The 17,687-nt window shown below is 33.8% G+C and overlaps 3 protein-coding genes across 4 annotated transcripts; all 3 read left to right on the forward strand.

Moving 5' to 3' along the window:
* Positions 1–3,487: 3,487 nt before the first annotated feature.
* LOC108200206 (stem-specific protein TSJT1) lies at positions 3,488–6,929 on the forward strand. The gene is made up of 5 exons (XM_017368273.2): positions 3,488–3,792; positions 5,413–5,653; positions 5,734–5,854; positions 6,100–6,209; positions 6,613–6,929. The coding sequence occupies exons 1-5, from the start codon at positions 3,590–3,592 to the stop codon at positions 6,646–6,648; spliced, it is 711 nt and encodes a 236-aa protein (XP_017223762.1). The 5' UTR covers positions 3,488–3,589; the 3' UTR covers positions 6,649–6,929.
* A 932-nt stretch (positions 6,930–7,861) lies between these two features.
* LOC108202670 (nuclear transcription factor Y subunit C-9) lies at positions 7,862–12,893 on the forward strand. Of its 2 annotated transcripts, none has more exons than XM_017371182.2 (4): positions 7,862–8,005; positions 8,101–8,153; positions 10,061–10,864; positions 12,668–12,893. In XM_017371182.2, the coding sequence occupies exon 3, from the start codon at positions 10,088–10,090 to the stop codon at positions 10,829–10,831; it is 744 nt and encodes a 247-aa protein (XP_017226671.1). In that variant the 5' UTR covers positions 7,862–8,005; positions 8,101–8,153; positions 10,061–10,087; the 3' UTR covers positions 10,832–10,864; positions 12,668–12,893. The 2 variants fall into 2 exon arrangements, with proteins under 2 accessions (XP_017226671.1, XP_017226672.1); XM_017371183.2 differs by having other exon boundaries at positions 8,101–8,148.
* Positions 12,894–16,649: 3,756 nt separating this feature from the next.
* LOC108202883 (uncharacterized) lies at positions 16,650–17,656 on the forward strand. Its single transcript, XM_017371481.2, has 2 exons — positions 16,650–16,989; positions 17,098–17,656. The coding sequence occupies exons 1-2, from the start codon at positions 16,852–16,854 to the stop codon at positions 17,359–17,361; spliced, it is 402 nt and encodes a 133-aa protein (XP_017226970.1). The 5' UTR covers positions 16,650–16,851; the 3' UTR covers positions 17,362–17,656.
* The last annotated feature ends 31 nt before the right edge of the window (positions 17,657–17,687 follow it).

The following is a 17,687-nucleotide window of genomic DNA, read 5'->3' on the forward strand; positions in this document are numbered from 1 at the left end:
TTGCTCCGGCATTATTAAACAATTTCAAATATTAGCATTATCTATTTAAGTTATCATATAACTAAACTAACTATAATATCTTCTATACCAACTAAAAATTATATTTTCTTATAAATGAAGAAATAAAAAATATATTTTGTAAACTAGTTAAAAACAAAAACAAAATTTACTATTAATTACGAATATTAATATTCAAAAATACGATTGTGCTATCCCACCTCTGCCACCACAAATCATATAATCTCACCATCACTGTCGTCGCCATCGTCATAACTACAACATCTATTACAAGAATCTGAATAACAAACGAGACGAAACTCATCACATTATCACCATCCACACCTCGTCTTTGTCACTGTCATCATATCACTATAGTCATAATCACCGTCACAACACCTATACCATCACATTTATAACACAGATCTGAATCAGATCAGAGCGAAATAAAATGGAGGGTAAAGGATGGCAATCGAGGGGCTTCACGAGATAGGATGGTTGGGTAATAGTGTAAGATATAGTTTTCATTTTAATTTGAGTTTTTATTTCGGTCTTTTTAATGTGTGTCCGATAACACACAATAAGTATTAACTCTCATGAAAATGGATTGTTTTTATTGGTGAAATTGATGTGCATGCGTCATTCTCATGAAAGTTAGTGACAATTTGTGTGCGCCTGTTTACTACCTTGACTGGGAACATCATAGAAAATCATGTTCTGTTTTTTTTTTGACAAAATGCGAAGAATTTAATAAATAACCGAAACCCAGCCGAGACAAAGCCTCGAACTGTCAATTACAGCCTGATTAAGAAACAAAAAACGAGCTAAACATATAGCCACTTTGTTTTCAGATCGCTTAACAAATTGAATATTTAAATTCTTTGAACCAAAAAGAATTACAATCGAATCTCGAACAATCCAACCTACATCAGTTGTGAACATAGTAGCATCACAATCGACCTTCACATAAACAGCAGCATCTGTAACCCGATGTTCATTATTATCAGGTACATCCACTAATATTGGATCAAAAAAATGACCCCAAAACATGAACAATATTATGTCGTGAAAGGTGAGCTCTTGCGATATTTATCACCGTGCCATATTTGATACAAGCCATACGGATCATCCAAAATATCATGTAACACCTTCTTGAAAACGTTACCAAAACCCATAACAAGACACCTAGAAACATTAAAACAGACACAAACATCCCAAAAAAATGGCACAACCTTGATGACAAGGTACCCAACAAGAACTCACCCAAAAGGATTACATCTTGGTTTTATTGATAAGACTGATAAATATAGAGAAGATGGAAGATCGGAGATCATTAATCAGGAGAGAGAATGAAGGATGAATAGCTGAGAAGTGGTGACTAAAATCCTAGAGATCGACTCTTAAAACTGCAAACCATAGGGGCTAGGATTAACTCAAAATCATGTTCTATTTAGTCATTTGCTTTTAGGGCTGTAAATCGATACGGACTATCCGGTGTCTCGGCTCATATCCGTCTCGAAAATATGATACATGTCTCATATTCGTTTTGAAAACGATCCAAATCTGGCGGAAAAATTAAGCCCGTATAATATATGATCCCGGATACGAGCACACCTATACCCGCTCAGATTCGGGCTCATATAACTTTTCATAATATGATCCTACCCGAATAACCGAATATGATCCGCGGTTCATATTCGATTCAAACTCATATACATATTATATTTTAACACTATCATATTTGCAAGTAAATAGTTATCATTTTATAAAATTTTAATATCTTATTTAAGGAACGGGTTGGAAGAAATTTTTGAAACTTTGTTAAATATTTTGAGGAATTATTATTTTTAGTAAGTTTTTGGGGTCGAGGATAGGTTCCAAATGGGAATGCTCTTAGTGACTTACCTCCCCGCTGGTGCAGGCAGAGAAAATCTGGGACGAGAACACCGACTACTCTAGTGTCTGAGCCGACACACGGGAATCATTGTCTCTTTATCTTCTGGTCCCGCTCCACGTGACACTTTTGAACGGATGTCGTAAAAATTTACTCGTTCTAATTTCTATGGAGTAGTACTCCCTCCGTCCCACCCATTTCTTATCGAATGGGTTGAGCACGTTAAGAATTATGTATAAAATAGTGGAAAAGAGGAAGAAAAGTGGGTAAAGTGGTGGGGCCCATTGATTTTTAATGTATAAAAAGAAGATAGTGGAGTAAAAGTAGTGTGAAAAGAAAAGTAGAGAAATGGTGGGACCCATTGACTATTTTTGGTAAGTTTTGAAATGTAAAGAATTGAATGGAACACCCAAAAAAGAAAGTGTAAAGAAATGGGTGGGACGGAGGGAGTATTTAGTTAAGAGAAAAAAACTCCTGAATACGTGTTAGCATTTCTCGAAGAAGGTGAATATCCTCCTATGGTAATATTAGTCATTTAATTTTTTTATCACATATTTATAAATTTTATTTTAAAAATTTTTTATTGTGAATAAAAATATGACACTAATATCTTTATTCACAAAAAAATTTAAAAAAATACTATTTATAAATATACGGTTAAAATTCTTAAAAATACGCGAAAAAAGTCAAGTGACTATTATATTTTAACAGAAAGAGTATTTAATAGTGTTAACAAAAAAACAAGCAATATAATGTATTTTTGACACAATTTTTGAATTATAACCCATCAAGTCCAAGTTCGAACTATTTTATTGAGCTAAACTCAAATTTTGGATTATTCTCGCTTACAAGGGTAGTAAGCTTAGTTCAGTCATTAATTCTTTATATTTATATGTTGTAATTCTGTTATTATAGAAATTAGTTGAGGATACTTAAATTTTTGTCTATCTTGTACTCCTTCCGAGTTCCGTCTCTTAATATTTTCCTGTTTGTCTTTATCACGTTTGCCAACACACATTTTTGTATGTTAATATCTTTAATTTCGCATTAGTATTAAATATAAAAACTTCACCGTAATAAAGTACTCATGAATACGAATTCAACATGATCACTCATGACTATGTTTACTCTTTTAGATTAGACGTAAATTAGTAATTTGTCTCATGTTGTAAACAGTCCCGACATTTCAAACAAGAAAAGTAAATAGAAACGGAAGGAGTATTCTTATCGGCTAACTATTTAGAATATAATTATATAAGAATTAGATTCTTTTGTGTAAGTATAACCATATTTTTTTTTATATATTTTAATATATATCAAAAAATCAAATATGAATAAAATAGGATAAATTTTTTAAACCTCTAAGTCTTAAATATACCTAACTTTCTTTGTCAAAAAAAAAAAATATACCTAACTTTCTTTATCAATTGGAATTCAAATATAACATAGAGTTAAATTTAAAATTAATGATCCACTCAAACCCCCCCAACAACTGAAAATGAATTTCACCACTAAAGACAAGACAACAAACAATAACTTTGACTATTAACAGTCCTATAATGACCAAACTACCCCCACCTCCTGCTATATTATGATCATCACCTCCGTGACAACTCTCACATGTTCCATTCTCTCGCCCTGCAAATTTACACACAGTGTCTGTGAGTGTGTGTTTTTTCTAGAGAAACAATCACAACCATGTTGGGTGTGTTTAGTAGCTCGATACTGTCACCGCCGGACGAGCTGGTGGCGGCCGGAAGCCGTACACCGTCGCCGAAGACGACATCTGCAGCTTTGATGAAACGGTTCCTTGAGAGTAACGCATCAGCTGTGTCTATGCAGATTGGAGATGATGCTCACTTGGCTTATACTCACTCTAAGGAGTCTGCTGTAAACCCGAGGTATCCTGTTAAGTAACCGGTTCTCCCAAAATCTACGCTTTTTATGAGTAATCAAAATGAGAAAAATAAAAATCTCATATATATTTATATATATGTTATTTGTGTTAATATTAAGTAATCAGTTGATCTCAAATCTAAGGGTGTCAGGAGGAGGAAGGATGCACAAGATCTTATATTATTTGACAATTTTACTATAGATTCGATGTTTTTACGGTAAAGAAATGAGAGGAACAAATAAAATATATACCAGATCGGTTAAGGCTTAGTGTGAATCTGAACACTAAGATAAATTAGGAGTATATTTTGTGGAATCTATGACACTGCATCAGCATATTGATGAATTTATGAACATATTATTTAGGAGGTTCATATTGATGAATTTATGAACATATTATTTAGGAGGTTCATATACACATTTCTAGCCTCTAGAGAACAGGGTACTGTTGACTTGTTCTTTTCATTGAGCTGAGTTTTGTTGATGGGGATTATATTATATAACCATATTACTAATATTTATCAAGTCTCATCCCTGTCAAAGAAAAGGTATATTTTATCTTCTTTTTTTTTTGATATAGTGGAATGAAAGAATAATTGATGAGTACTATACAGCAGCAGTAGTACTCCCTCCGTCCCAGCAGTAGTACTCCCTCCGTCCCACCCATTTCTTATCAAATGAGTTGGGCACGGAGGTTAAGAAATATGTATAAAGTAGTGGAAAAGAAGAAGAAAAGTGGGTAAAGTGGTGGGACCCATTGATTTTTAATGTATAAAAAGAAGATAGTGGAGTAAAAGTAGTGTGAAAAGGAAAGAAAAGTGAAGAAGTGGTGGGACCCATTGATTATTTTTGGTAAGTTTTGAAATGTAAAGAATTGGATGGGACATCCCAAAAAGGAAAGTGTAAAGAAATAATTGATGAGTGGAATGAAAGAATAATTGATGAGTACTATACAGCAGCAGTAGTACTCCCTCCGTCCCAGCAGTAGTACTCCCTCCGTCCCACCCATTTCTTATCAAATGAGTTGGGCACGGAGGTTAAGAAATATGTATAAAGTAGTGGAAAAGAAGAAGAAAAATGGGTAAAGTGGTGGGACCCATTGATTTTTAATGTATAAAAAGAAGATAGTGGAGTAAAAGTAGTGTGAAAAGGAAAGAAAAGTGAAGAAGTGGTGGGACCCATTGATTATTTTTGGTAAGTTTTGAAATGTAAAGAATTGGATGAGACATCCCAAAAAGGAAAGTGTAAAGAAATGGGTGGGACGGAGGGAGTAGTATTTATCAAAGGATTATGAATCTAGGATCATGTAATGACCAGATACATTGTGGGTTTCAAAGTAATGGCTGTGCGATAATGTCAAAGGATGAGATGGGCAATGACCATAAAAGTTAGTGGAGTCTTGTCATTTTCTATTGCATGTTTGCCACCTATCTAAGCATCTGACATCAGTAGAATTCAGTAGAAGATATATGTATTTATATTATTCTTTTAATGACTTTTGTTTTTCTAATGGTAATATTGTCATTGACATTTACTGGTAGGAACTGGAAGTGCATTCCCTGATCATATTTCCTGACCAGAACAACTGTAAATAATTCTCTGCTAATGTAATGGCACTATGGCAGATCATTCGCTGTCAAGGATGAGATATTCTGCCTCTTTGAGGGTGCGCTTGACAATTTGGGCAGCTTAAAGCAACAATACGGGCTTGCTAAGTCCGCAAATGAGGTGGTTTTGGTGATTGAGGCTTACAAAGCTCTTCGTGATCGAGCACCTTACCCTCCTAACCATGTAGTTGGTCATCTTGATGGGAGTTTTGCCTTCATTGTATTTGACAAGTCCAACTCCACATTGTTTGTGGCAGCTGTAAGTAGATCATTTTTAGTACTTCAAATTTTTTATAATCTGAAATTATGTATTTAATTTAAACAAGAATGTGTTTACAGGATCAATCTGGTAAGGTTCCTCTGTATTGGGGCATAACTGCTGATGGCCATGTTGCAATTGCTGATGATGCTGACTTGCTTAAAGGTTCTTGTGGCAAGTCACTTGCTTCTTTCCCTCAAGGTTTGTTCACTAGTCATCTATGCATCAATTATGTTTACTTGTTATTTTTATACGATATACAATTATTATGTTATGACATTGTCTAATTTGATGCAAAATCAGCTTAGTTGTATGTTTGGTATTTTAGTGTGCAGCAACTTAATTTGGAAAACATGTAAAAAATATTGATTAATAACTAATGAACTACCGCCTATGTTTAAGCTTAAGCTCTGGTCTAATTAGGTGGTTTTGATTGGATTGTACAGGGTGTTTCTTCTCGACAGATGTAGGAGAGCTGAGGAGTTACGAAAATCCTAAGAACAAGATCACTGCTGTTCCAGCTACCGAGGAAGAAATCTGGGGAGCTAAATACATGGTATTTACTACTCTAACTTGTTATTCTTTAGTTATTATATTATTGTACTTGCAAAATACAAATTCTGAGTGGATTACAAGTGTCAAGGCTATGATCTTAGGCAGAGAATCGTTTTTTTTTTTTTGGCTACCAAGCATCTTCTGTGTTTAGTGATTTTGTAAAACAAGAATTTTATGAAACGTTATAACAAATCATCGTTCTCGTTCTTTGAATGAGCTAGTAGCGCCTCAACACTATAGTCTTTCGCTGAACACTGTTTTTGTCATATTAAGGGTAACAACTGGATGTTAATCCAGTACTAATTACTGCATCAATGAGTTACTTCAGTATAGATAGCTTAAATTACGGACTCTCTTCTAATTTACACCTTTAACTATAAACACTTTTGTTAATGCTATTTCAGGTGGAAGGGCCAGCATTTGTTGCAGCTACAGAGTAGAAGTTCCGATTTCTTTCTGAATATCACAGACGCCAAATCCGTTCCTGGAAAGAAAGATGAGGGTGCGGGGTGGGGTGGGGGGTTGTAAATAAAAATGAATAAGATGTCGCAAGTTGTTATCCTCTAGTACAATCATAGTAGTTTTGTGTAAAAGTTGCAGTAAGGTGTTATGTTATCTACTCTGTAGTCAAGTTCGTTTGTTAAATTGCTTCCTTCTGAAGTTGCACTTAACTTTGTTCACCTCTTGATCATTATGTATGATGTTTTTAACTTGCTAAGAAGTTTGGATCATGGCCTCAAGTTATACGTTAGCCCTGAAATTCTGCAAATTAAGAGAATAATATGACAATTGCTCTTGAAAAACATACGCCTTCGTAGACATGTATCAATTTCTTATGGTTCTGAAATGCAGGAAGCCAGGAACACAATATGTAGGAAATCTGTGGAAATCAAGTTCTGATCCATCATTCAGTAGTGAAGAGCGACCAAATGAATTACACAGAATGCTAGAAAAGCAATGTTCGTGCAAGATCTCGTTGTCTCGACTCTGTTAGTTGAGTAACTAGAGATGCAAGTTAATTGTGCATCACAAACTTAGGTAGAGTTTTTCGGGAATGGATTTTAAAAGTATATGATTTTGATTTTATGCTGATTCTACTGTAGATAAAAAAATGATAGAGTCTTTAAGATTCAAGATCAAAGTAGAATACTACAAAATCTTATGATTTTTGTTGAAATACCAAACAGTCTAATAAAATTTATCATTTTATGAAATTCAAAAAAATTCATTAAAATTTGAATATCATTTGATTTCAATGAATTTTAAATAATTCAAATTAAATATCATCAGATCTTTAGGTATAATTTAAAATTCTGATTAAATATACATAATTTAAAATACTAATTAATACCCCAAGTTTCTGGATTATTTTAAAATCCGATCTGAATACATCAGATTTTACAAATGAAACAAAATCTTCTAAAATTTTAATTGAATACACTTTCTAAATTTACTTTTTGGACGGATGGTGTATATTATAAGATACACGAAAAAGATATTTCTATCATAAATTTAAATTTACACAAAATTATCTAAATATTATTAATTAATATTTTTTTTAACTTCTTAAGACAATTAAGACTATCAAGTAATTATAATTAAGGTTAAGAACACCATTCTGTAAAAAAAGAAAAAAGAAAAAAGAAAGTTTAAGAACACCATAGAAGTGTATCGAACACAAACGTGTTAAAGTAGCTTGTGCTCTGTCCCCCTGTACTTAAAATAAAATCCCGATTTGTTTATATTATTATATAAACCCTAGCTTATTTCTTTCCCCTTTTCAACAACAAATCAGAGGTACTGCTATCCGTGTCTATATAACTATCCTAATTTTGATTTGTATATATTTAGACTCACGTTTTGAGCTGAACTTTTCGATTACTGCTTTACAGGCTTTGGATCGTGAAGAAAGGTCAGAACTTTACTGTGATTAAGCTTTGGTAAGGTATGAATCTAAACCCCTTTTCATCTTTTGTTCTGTTGTGGTGGATTTTATGATCTTTTTAGGTTTTTTTTTGTTAAAGATTTGATTTTTATTTCTGTTTACTAATTGGGTTGGTGTGTAAAAGTGATTTGTGTGTAATTGGGTTTGTGCTGAATTGATTGATGATGTATGCTGCGGTTCTTTAGGCGAATTTTGTATTTATGTAAGACTTTAGTCTTGTGTGGCCTGTGCCCGAGTTATGTTAGGAGTTGAAATTGGGAATTACTGTGTGCAACTGGAACATGTATTGGATGGTTTACTCTTTTTTTATTTAGGTTTGGTAAATTGTTCGAGAAATTCGGAATTGATATCATGTACATACCGGTTAGGGAATTTTTTGGTAGCCGTTGTTAATTCACTTGTCTTCTTATTGATTAGATAGTATATAAAGATTAAGCTTCCACGGTGCTTCATATTGTATTTCAATACTAAGCTAAGACAATTCATATATTTATATTGGTTTTAAGATTATATTACTAATGTAAGAGACACGGAGAAATTTAATTTATCTACGTATTATATCTTAGTTCCTTAGTGGAAGTATTAAGCATATGCAGAAACATGGTTCCTTTGCCATCATCTTCTAAATAATGTTGATCAAATCTTTGTCTATGGACTTATGCGAATCTCTGCACTTCGAAATGCAAGATAAAGCATTATACCTTGAGTTGAAGGCCGGATAAATTGACTTATTTGAGTCGAGGAAAGCCACTTCACTAAGAACATTACCACTTCAAACCAGAAATGATGTGGTAATAAGTTTTATGCCACTTTAGAGACAGCCAAGCTATGAGCTTATCCTGTGTTATTAAAAGCGTGCTTAATTGTGCGATTAATGGTGCTTTGCGTTGAGGCACAAGATGTGCGATTTAAATATTAGCGATTTTTGCTCAATTGTTTACATGAAAGTGAAGGCGTTATTTAGAATGATGTGTGTATTGCTTCAAAAGCGCTCAAGTATTTACATGAAAGTGAAGGCGTTAATTAGAATGATGTGTGTATTGTTTTTGGTGTTGAGGAACCACTTTATCGTATGAGGTTCTTGACAAGAGTAACATCTCTACTTCAAAATGCAACTCACATGCCTTGTTCTTCAACTTCTATAAATGAAGAGGAAGAGGGAGAACAAGAATTTAAAGGACCAGAAATTGAACTAAGTGACTTCGAAGCTTTTGATTTGTTGAACATCACTGATTCATACTTTATTATTGATAATTTTGTTATATTAGACATGTTAAGAATCTATTAAGTACTATATATATGTTAAAACTATGATCTTATTTTTGAAAAAAATGCCCGTGATTATGGCACTTCACGAGTCACGCTTCAAAATTAGGTCCTGCACTTTTTAAGATATTGCGCCTTAAACAACACAGAGTGTATCCCAAACTGCATTTTGAACTTTGTCAAAAGTTGTACACATCTGTCATTCGTCCTTAAACCTCTGAGTCAAAACTTTTAAAAGAAATTAAAGGTTTTTGGGTACTTAGGTATGAAGTCTGGCAGTCGTGACAAACAGATGTACAAGGTATCACAACCATGTTGTCATATCTTAAATGAATGAACTTGTTGGATTTTGTGTTTGAATGTACTTGGCATTTTGTGAGATGAACTAGCTCATAGGGTAAACATATTACTGTGTTTTAGAATTCTAAGAACTTCTGTGATATCTGAATGATGGTTTTTACTGTTACTTTCCACCAGCAAAAGAGAGCAGGTCAGTTGCACGTCTATTGTGTATGTTTAGCAAATAAGTTAGACGACTATATAGTTTTTGGTGCAGCTGTTTGAAGCTGCAGATATTGCCTATTTCTTCTCCTTATTCTGATATGATTATATCTTGTGCTTTTCTTTTTGGGAATTTACAGAAGATCGATAAATAAAATAAATAAATAATGGACCAGCAAGGCCATGGACAGCCCCCAAATATGGGTGTGGTTGGTACTTCAGCTGAGATGCCATATGGTGTGGCTCCTTATCAGGCTAACCAGATGATGGGAACCTCTACTCCTGCACCGGCTGGATTAATTCCGTCTACACAGACTCCAGGTCAGCTTGCACAACACCAACTTGCTTATCAGCAAATCCACCAGCAGCAGCAACAGCAGTTGCAGCAACAACTCCAGAGCTTTTGGGCAAACCAGTATCAAGAAATTGAGCAGGTTACTGATTTTAAGAATCACAGTCTGCCATTAGCTAGGATTAAGAAAATTATGAAAGCCGATGAGGATGTTAGGATGATATCAGCTGAAGCTCCAGTCATATTTGCCCGAGCCTGCGAGATGTTCATCCTTGAGTTGACTATGCGTGCTTGGAATCATACAGAGGAGAACAAAAGGAGGACACTGCAGAAGAATGACATTGCAGCAGCAATCACAAGGACAGACATATTTGATTTTCTGGTTGATATTGTTCCTAGGGAGGATATGAAAGATGAGGTACTTGCTGCAACAGTTCCAAGAGGGCCCCTACCTATTGGAGGTCCAGCTGAAGGTGTTCCTTACTATAACTATATGCCTCCACAGCATGCTGCACAAGTTGGGTCTCCAGTTATGTACATGGGTCAGCAGCCTCGTCCTTACATGGCTCCTCAAATGTGGCCACAACAACAGCAACCTCCTGAAGACTCTGATCAGTAATGAGTGGACTGCTGGTCATTAAAGCATGTGAAGGTAATTTTTTAATTATCATGCTGTAAATGAAGATTATATTGATATCACATCGGTGTTCTTTTAATTCTTTTGAATGTTTTAGTGGTTTTTGTTTTTTGTTTATTGCTGACTTTTGTTTTGGTGGCCATTGTCCAGTTTTTATCCAGCACCATTAAGTAATGAAGACTAATTTGATAAGAATACTAGAAAACATTTAAATTAAACATGTAGATAATTTTATACACTATACTCTTGACCCCACCTGAGTCGCTGAACCCATGTTCATCATCTTCTTTAAGAACAAGAAGTATGGTGATAACCTAGATCATCAGAAAGAAAGACAAGAGACCAGAGAAAAACTTTGTCACAATTTTTAACTGAACACAAAGAGAGAAACAACCCCCTCTTGGAGAGCAGGGAAGCTTTCCTCGACCAACAACTATGTTTTGTGATAACATCCCACTTACAAGTGGTAAGCATCTTTAGAGATTTGATGGCAAAATACTCTTACATATCTGAGCACTTAAGCTGCTAGTTGCACAAATAGCATTTATCCCTCTGTCGCAATTTTGACCATCAGAGAATCCTCCTCCGCATTTCGCCCATATGACCAAATTTACTTTCCTCTTCCCATGTTTAAGCCCCAGGATCCATTTTATGTCCTAAGAGCATCACCAACCCTTGAAGTAATTTTTGGCGTAGTTTTTACACCAAATTTGGTGTAAAAATCAGACCAGTTATTCTCTCCAAGCCATGTACACCGAAGTTAGGACTCTTTTTTGTAATATAGGTTATTTTATTGTTAAAGTTGAAATTAATAGATTTTGTGGAACGTAAAAGGAAATGAAATTGGTTTAAGTAAGAAGTATGAGGGTAGTGTTGGATTTACAAAAACTCTAAATTTGGCGTGACACCAAATCTGGTGCAACGTTTAGAGTTTGGTTAGAGAGGAATTTACACCAAATTTGGTGTAAAGTACACTTTTAGAGTTTGGTTGTAGATGGTCTAAGCACCACTAAACTCTCCAGCCTTTCTCCGTCTGCCACCAACAACTCAATCGCCAGTATTTAAGATCAAACTGTAGTAACATATGGGGTAAATAACTGCAACATTTTCATTTTTAATTTAGGAAAAGGAGAGAGAAGAAAACCAGCTGTTGGCGATCTAATATTTGTGTGTATAAATATTTGAGGATTGAATAGTACTTGCAGTTGGTGGAGAGTAGCAAGTAATTTTGCTCACCTGGGTTATTGGCTGGGTTGGTTTATGGGCACAGTTGGTGTTATGGATGGTTTAACACTTTAACCTGTTAAGTTAATATTTTTTAATTTTATACATGTCATTAACTTAATGGCTGCCATCCAAGTAAGAAGGGGAGATAAAACCAGCAAATTGATTTTGAGGAAAATTTAACTATCAGAATGCTGAATTCATATGATTTTTTTCACCAATTTGCATTTCAATATAAAAGGTTATAACATCTTTATTATGGAAATGGGATGTTAAATTTGTCTATCAACCTTTTTCTCTCCGTCTCTCTGATGAATACGAACTTCAATTGCGTATGCCTTATTTTCTTTAATGTAATGTTTTGAGGATCCTTATTTCAGAACTTTAGACGTGTATATATGTCTATTTAATGGTTATTTTGGAGTAAACCTCGTTAAAGGTTGTATAGAGTTTTGCAAATTCTGTCATCTCATTTTATTTTTACACATTGACATTTTAGGTTATAATTCTGTTGGTTTTGAAGTATAGTTTTTTTTGTTTTTTTTTTGTGTTCCTCCAATATTTTTCATACACTTACAAGCCGGAGCAATGCAGGGACCCTCAAAGCAAAGTTTGACCTGCAGAAGTTGCACATGGGGAAGCAAACAAGTACTTTCACAAGTTAGGAGAAAGAAAATCAAGTATTTCTACTTAATAGGAGAAACTTATCACTATTTTGGCTTGCTCAACTGTTTTTGTCTATCCTTTGACTATATTGATGCATTAGGATGTACTAAATGTGAAATATATACCAGTTTCTGGTATTGCGTTTTTAGTTCAATGACTCGGCCATGGTATGATTTTAAATGGTAAAATTTGATCCTACTTTCCTTTTGTTTTGATGGAGTTTTTGGAGGAAGAATTTGCTATGGGAAATGCACTGTTAAATGTTTGAATCGAAAAAAATCATATTGCTTCAAAATGTGTTATGTTCAATTAAAATGTTTTTGTGTTTTCATTGCATCAAAAATCGTCATAGTTGTAGGATATTGGCCTTTGCTTATCTGCTTTGCTAAGTCGAAAGCTATTCGATTATGAGTGACTTAATATTTTAAAATTGATAGTATGTATTTGAAGTTAGACAAAATCTAATGTTCTAATCAAGAGGTAAAACTCGCAAACTTTTGTGATATATAATCACAAACGTCTTCCTCTATTGTCATTTTTCTGTTTCTTTGGAAAGCATTAGAAAGTGATTTTCTTAAAAAAAAAAAAACATCTAATTGTACCCATGCTTCAATCATGCATGTGATGAACTGAGAATAAGAGCATAAAAGTCGGAGTTTGAAGTCATTTTCGAATTTAACGCTATTTGTGTATTAAGTCAAAAGTTACTTGAATTTAGAAATAAATAAAAAATTGACTTATGTGGGATGTATTTTAAGGACTTTTTTTATTTTTGTGATTCTTTTGATAAAAGGTCAGTTCAATTACCCAATCACCATCTTCCATAAACTCTTTATTTTATCTATATTTCAAGAGTCTTTTCATCTTGTCTTAACTTATTTTTATTAATAAAAGTTACATTTTCATCTGCTCGCCCACTAATTTTTGTTTCATACATAAATACACTATAAAAATAATACTCCTTCTGATTTTTAATATTTGACGCTTTGACTTTGGGCACGATCGAGTAGTTAAAATTATTATTTTGGGAGTAGTAAGAATTGTCAGTCGATTTTAATAATAATCGAATATACCTGAAATCAAGGAGGCGACAGTCGATCTAAAAGTTTAAGGGGTCGTTTGGTTGAGACTTCCTTGGTATCATATATGAGTTTTGTTCATTCAAAACCCATTCAAAACCCATACCTGGTGTTTGGTTGAGAATTTTATTTCATCAAACCCATTCCTCAAACCTATTAAGTATGAGAATTTCATACCCAAAGGGGAGGTGGGTATGAAACGTGGGTTTCAGGCAGTGTTCTAAAAATCGGTCTAGGCGGCCGCCTAGGCGATGCCTAGGCGCTAGGCGGCCCCGAGACGCCCCGATTCGGTCCTAGGCGGTGAATTAGGCGGTTTTTTACAAAAATCGGTCCTAGGCGGTCAACATCCCGCCTAGGCGGTCCAAATCCCGCCTAGGCGGTCCAAATCCCGCCTAGGCGGTCCAGGCGGCCAATAACAAAAAAAAAATAATATTTTTAATAAATAAAATCTAAAATTATGATTATATTATAAGAAATTAAGTATTCACTTGTACTTAACTTAACATCTTATAAAAAAAAAAGTAAAATGACTATTATTTTTATTTAATATTTCTTACATTATTTATAAAAGACTGATTGGTATATATTTATTTAATCAACAATTTTGTATTACATGTATGAAGTATTTATTTTATATATGATATTATATTATTTACCAGTTTAACTCTACTAGTAGTGAAAAAAAAATAAAATTATTAAATTACATTTAATTATAATAATTTAAAAATAATATATGTCCGATTAATGCTCCGATTAATCTTTCCGATTAATCCCCGATTTACCGATTAATCGCTAGAAGGTACCCCGACCGCCCTGGGACGCCTAGCGATTTCTGAAACACTGGTTTCAGGAATCAAAATTGTTTTTTTTTATTTTCATTATTATTTATATTATTCCTTATAATTTTTTAAGACAAAATGAAATTAATGACTTAAAAATGTATATAAATATTAATTTCATGATATTTTAAATTAATTACAATTAATAACTCATAAATATTATAATTCAACCATATTCATTCCACCACTCAACCAAACACCTGATATCAGAAATGATACCTCAACCCCATACCAGCTTAACCTGATACCTCATTACAACCCCATACCCCCCTCCAACCAAACGACCCATAATTGTTCTCATGAGGAAAAAAATTACAAAAGCGTTCCTGCATCAACAGTTAATCGGTGATATTATTTCTGATTTTTGCTTGGAAAATCAGCACCACATCTCTGGATCTCCACTTGTTAATTTCAGAACTTAAAACAATAATTCAAAGACACCTACAGTCATCTTCTGAAAAATGGTCCTACGAGACACTGTCTTCATATTGACTAACTTTTGACGGACAACTCAACCGTTGAGAAGGCTGTGAATGAAGCTGTAACTGTTTACTGTATCTTTTATGTTTAGTTAAAGTGTTTGAATCAAAATACCTGCATCGGATACGATGTTTTAATTTTATTTGAAATTTTCTTTTGATGTTAAATTGCACCATAGTCCTTTGACCTTTCTAGATTTAGTGCCGACTATCTTAAAAAAAAGGGTTTCTTTTTCCATAGTTACGCGGAGGGTATAATCGAGCCGAGCCTAGTCGAACACTGTCAGACTCGGCTCGAGCTTGATTGAAAAGTTTGGGGCTCGAGCTCGAGTTCAAGTTCGATCAAGCTTTTAATTTCAAGTTCGAGCTTGGCTCGTAAACAGTTCGATAGGCTTGAGTTTGTCATCAAATATTGACAAAAACTCAAAATATGATCGGTTTGGTTCGAGTTCGATTCGATTAAATATATAAATTATAAATAAGATATTAAATATTTTTGTAGATATATTTTTATAATAAAAAAATTAAAAAATTGTAGAGGCTCGATAAGGCTCGCAAACTTACGAGCCGAGTAATTTGAAACTCGAGCTCGGTTCGGTTCGGTAAAATATCCAAATAACTCGAGCTCGAGTTCGGCTCGATTATTATCGAATTGAAAAATTCGAATATTTTACGAGCCGTGCTCCAGTAACTCACGAACAGTTTGATTTGTTTAAGATCCTAGTAATGCTATTGTCGATGATTGTTACGTTTTGCACAAAAATATTTATAGGGGCCTTTTGAGTGGTTCAAAATAAGTGTTTATTGTTTAAACTAAAGAAATGAAATAGAAGTTAGAATTAAGTTCAAACTTATAATTGATTAAAGTATTTGAGAAATAAGTAGATGTCGTGATTTAAAAGCTAGTATTCTCCATTTCATATAAGTACTTCTTGAATTTTTACGCAAACAATATGAATAAGTGCTTGAACTTATAAATCTAAAAGTCGGGTTTCTAAACCCGGTCAAACACCCCATAATTTTATTGCCTTCATCATTCCATCATAAATCCATACACATATTTATGTTTTATTTATGTTTCGAAAGGAAAGTTCCATCATTTTTTTCACTATTTTCCTGATAATCCTCATTATTGAACTCGAAATCCGGTCACGTATTTATATTTTGAAAGGAAGGTTCTATTATTTTCTTCGCTATTTTCCCGATAATCCTCTTCATTAAAAATTCAAGACTCATTCATGCTCGATCACTATTATCTCATATATTCTTCTTTTTCCTTTAAATTATTTATAATTTTTCATTCTATTTTTTTCTAATTATATTATCATTTTACATTCATCTGTTTAGTTGAAAAAAGGGAGGAATAGCAGTAACAACCAATAGCATGTTACAGAAGTGAATCTTTGATCTATCTTACTTATTCTTGGATCAGATATGGGATGTTTGTTTCCATTCCCATCTCTTATATTTTGATAAAATCTAAACATCAATCCTCAAATCTCTGTGGGGACTTTGTGAGACAGATTGCCAAATAAACCCTACCACCCCACATGCACATCAACTCCCTCATAATTGTATTGCTCAACCCATCCTTGCATGCCTCTTTATAACATCTTACTCATTTATGCCCAAACCATATTTCAATTCTAACCAAAACAGAAAAGAAAACTTAAGAATCTCAGAGGGAAAAAAATTACAAAATAACTAAGGAAGTTATGGATCAAGATGACATCTTCTTTGCAGACTTAGACAAGCAGATTTCTCTTCTTATAATGGACGATGATGATGATGATGATGATACTATTAAATTTCCGGTCTCAAGTTATCGACATCCTTCTGCTAATTCTCTTCAGGTTCTTCTTCCCTGCATCTTTTCATTGAATGAAAAAACAGCTTAATCTAGTAAACATATAGTACTCTTTTGTGTTGTCCTGATCCTTTTTCTTGTATTTTTTCTCTAGCCTTTTTCTCGAGTGATTCATCCAAGGCCTCCGACACAATCACAAATGTTCTACGAGCAGAGCTGCATAACAGAGCAGAGCAAAGGAACTGGAGTGTTTTTTCCTCGTTCCACTCAACCACGAAGAAAGAACAGGCAAGGAAGGTTTACAACAAGACCGTCAAACACCAAGTTTCAGAAGCATTCTGATGATAACTCAAGAGATATACCACATGGTTTACCTTACAACAACTACAAATTTTCTTTCAACCATAATAGAAATTGAATATAAATTATAAACGAGGTGTGCAGCATACATTATATATTCTTAAGCAGTGTGTATCGAGATAATTCTCTACATTGAAGGATGCATGAGATGGTAATCATGATTCATGCTCCAGATCAATGCCAGCTAGTTAGCAATCTTTTGGTGGGAACTGGGAAGTTTTCGCAAACAGATTGGAATTAGTTTCACTCCTTTGATACAGGATTGTATAATTAGTCATGTTCTTGAGCTTGTTAATGATGTACAATACATTGATTCATTATTTATTTGTTGAGCAAATTTGCTTGGTGTACAACTGTTTTTTCAAGTTCTTCACATTGACCATA

This window comes from Daucus carota, chromosome 9, assembly GCF_001625215.2.
Source record: "Daucus carota subsp. sativus chromosome 9, DH1 v3.0, whole genome shotgun sequence".
Classification (NCBI taxonomy): Eukaryota; Viridiplantae; Streptophyta; class Magnoliopsida; order Apiales; family Apiaceae; genus Daucus; species Daucus carota.

What these genes read in the sequence shown, in the direction of transcription:
- LOC108200206 (XM_017368273.2), top strand. Translation starts at nt 3,590, where the DNA reads ATGTTGGGTGTGTTTAGTAGCTCGATACTGTCACCGCCGGACGAGCTG. An exon ending in GAGTCTGCTGTAAACCCGAG is followed by an intron (nt 3,793 to 5,412) that starts GTATCCTGTTAA and finishes GCACTATGGCAG; the next exon opens with ATCATTCGCTGTCAAGGATG. An exon ending in CCACATTGTTTGTGGCAGCT is followed by an intron (nt 5,654 to 5,733) that starts GTAAGTAGATCA and finishes ATGTGTTTACAG; the next exon opens with GATCAATCTGGTAAGGTTCC.
- LOC108202670 (XM_017371182.2), top strand. Translation starts at nt 10,088, where the DNA reads ATGGACCAGCAAGGCCATGGACAGCCCCCAAATATGGGTGTGGTTGGT.
- LOC108202883 (XM_017371481.2), top strand. Translation starts at nt 16,852, where the DNA reads ATGGATCAAGATGACATCTTCTTTGCAGACTTAGACAAGCAGATTTCT. An exon ending in CTTCTGCTAATTCTCTTCAG is followed by an intron (nt 16,990 to 17,097) that starts GTTCTTCTTCCC and finishes TTTTTTCTCTAG; the next exon opens with CCTTTTTCTCGAGTGATTCA.